At 56.1% G+C, this 542-nt stretch overlaps 1 protein-coding gene across 1 annotated transcript; it reads left to right on the forward strand.

Moving 5' to 3' along the window:
• Positions 1–52: 52 nt before the first annotated feature.
• On the forward strand, positions 53–478 carry J4E90_011089 (uncharacterized protein; the record flags this gene model as incomplete). Its single annotated transcript, XM_051440577.1, has 1 exon — positions 53–478. A coding segment is annotated over one exon (426 nt), but the record flags the coding sequence as incomplete, so codon positions are not given.
• Positions 479–542: the final 64 nt, after the last annotated feature.

Raw genomic sequence — 542 nt, forward strand, 5'->3', positions numbered from 1 at the left:
TACCTTCACGTCGCTGCTTCACCAACACGCAACAAGCTAACCCTGTCTCTAGGACGCGATCAACTTCGACATGCCAACTCCCGCCGAACTCCGCTCCCTCCCTTCCCTGCCTGATACCACGCTTCCCAACGACTACGACCGCACCCCCGGCAAGTTCATCTTCGCTAATCCCGCGCGCACCTACCCTATCGTCTACAACAACAAGGAAGGCATGCTCGTTGGCAAGTCGGAGAATGGCGATCGCATCTGGGCTCACATCCATCGCGCCTACGGCAACAAGGTCCTCTGTGATCGCCCTCAACGCGCATTCATCTTGTTCCAAGCTGTCAGTAGTGGTGGCGTAGTTCGGTGTCTTTCCAGTCTTGAGCAGGTCAATGAGTGGGATGGATACATCGCGGGCGAGTGCGAGGGCCTGGTTCCGCGCTGGCGTTTTGTGTATGATTCCCTTGTTCAAGAGCTTCAGGCGGAGGCGGAGTAGGGGCTTTGAGGACTTACAGGTAGCAGCACCTTGCGGTAGATAGCATGACTTTGAGATCCAATTC

This window comes from Alternaria incomplexa (genome assembly GCF_024043165.1).
Source record: "Alternaria incomplexa strain BMP 0042 chromosome Unknown scaffold_78, whole genome shotgun sequence".
NCBI classification, from domain to species: Eukaryota; Fungi; Ascomycota; class Dothideomycetes; order Pleosporales; family Pleosporaceae; genus Alternaria; species Alternaria incomplexa.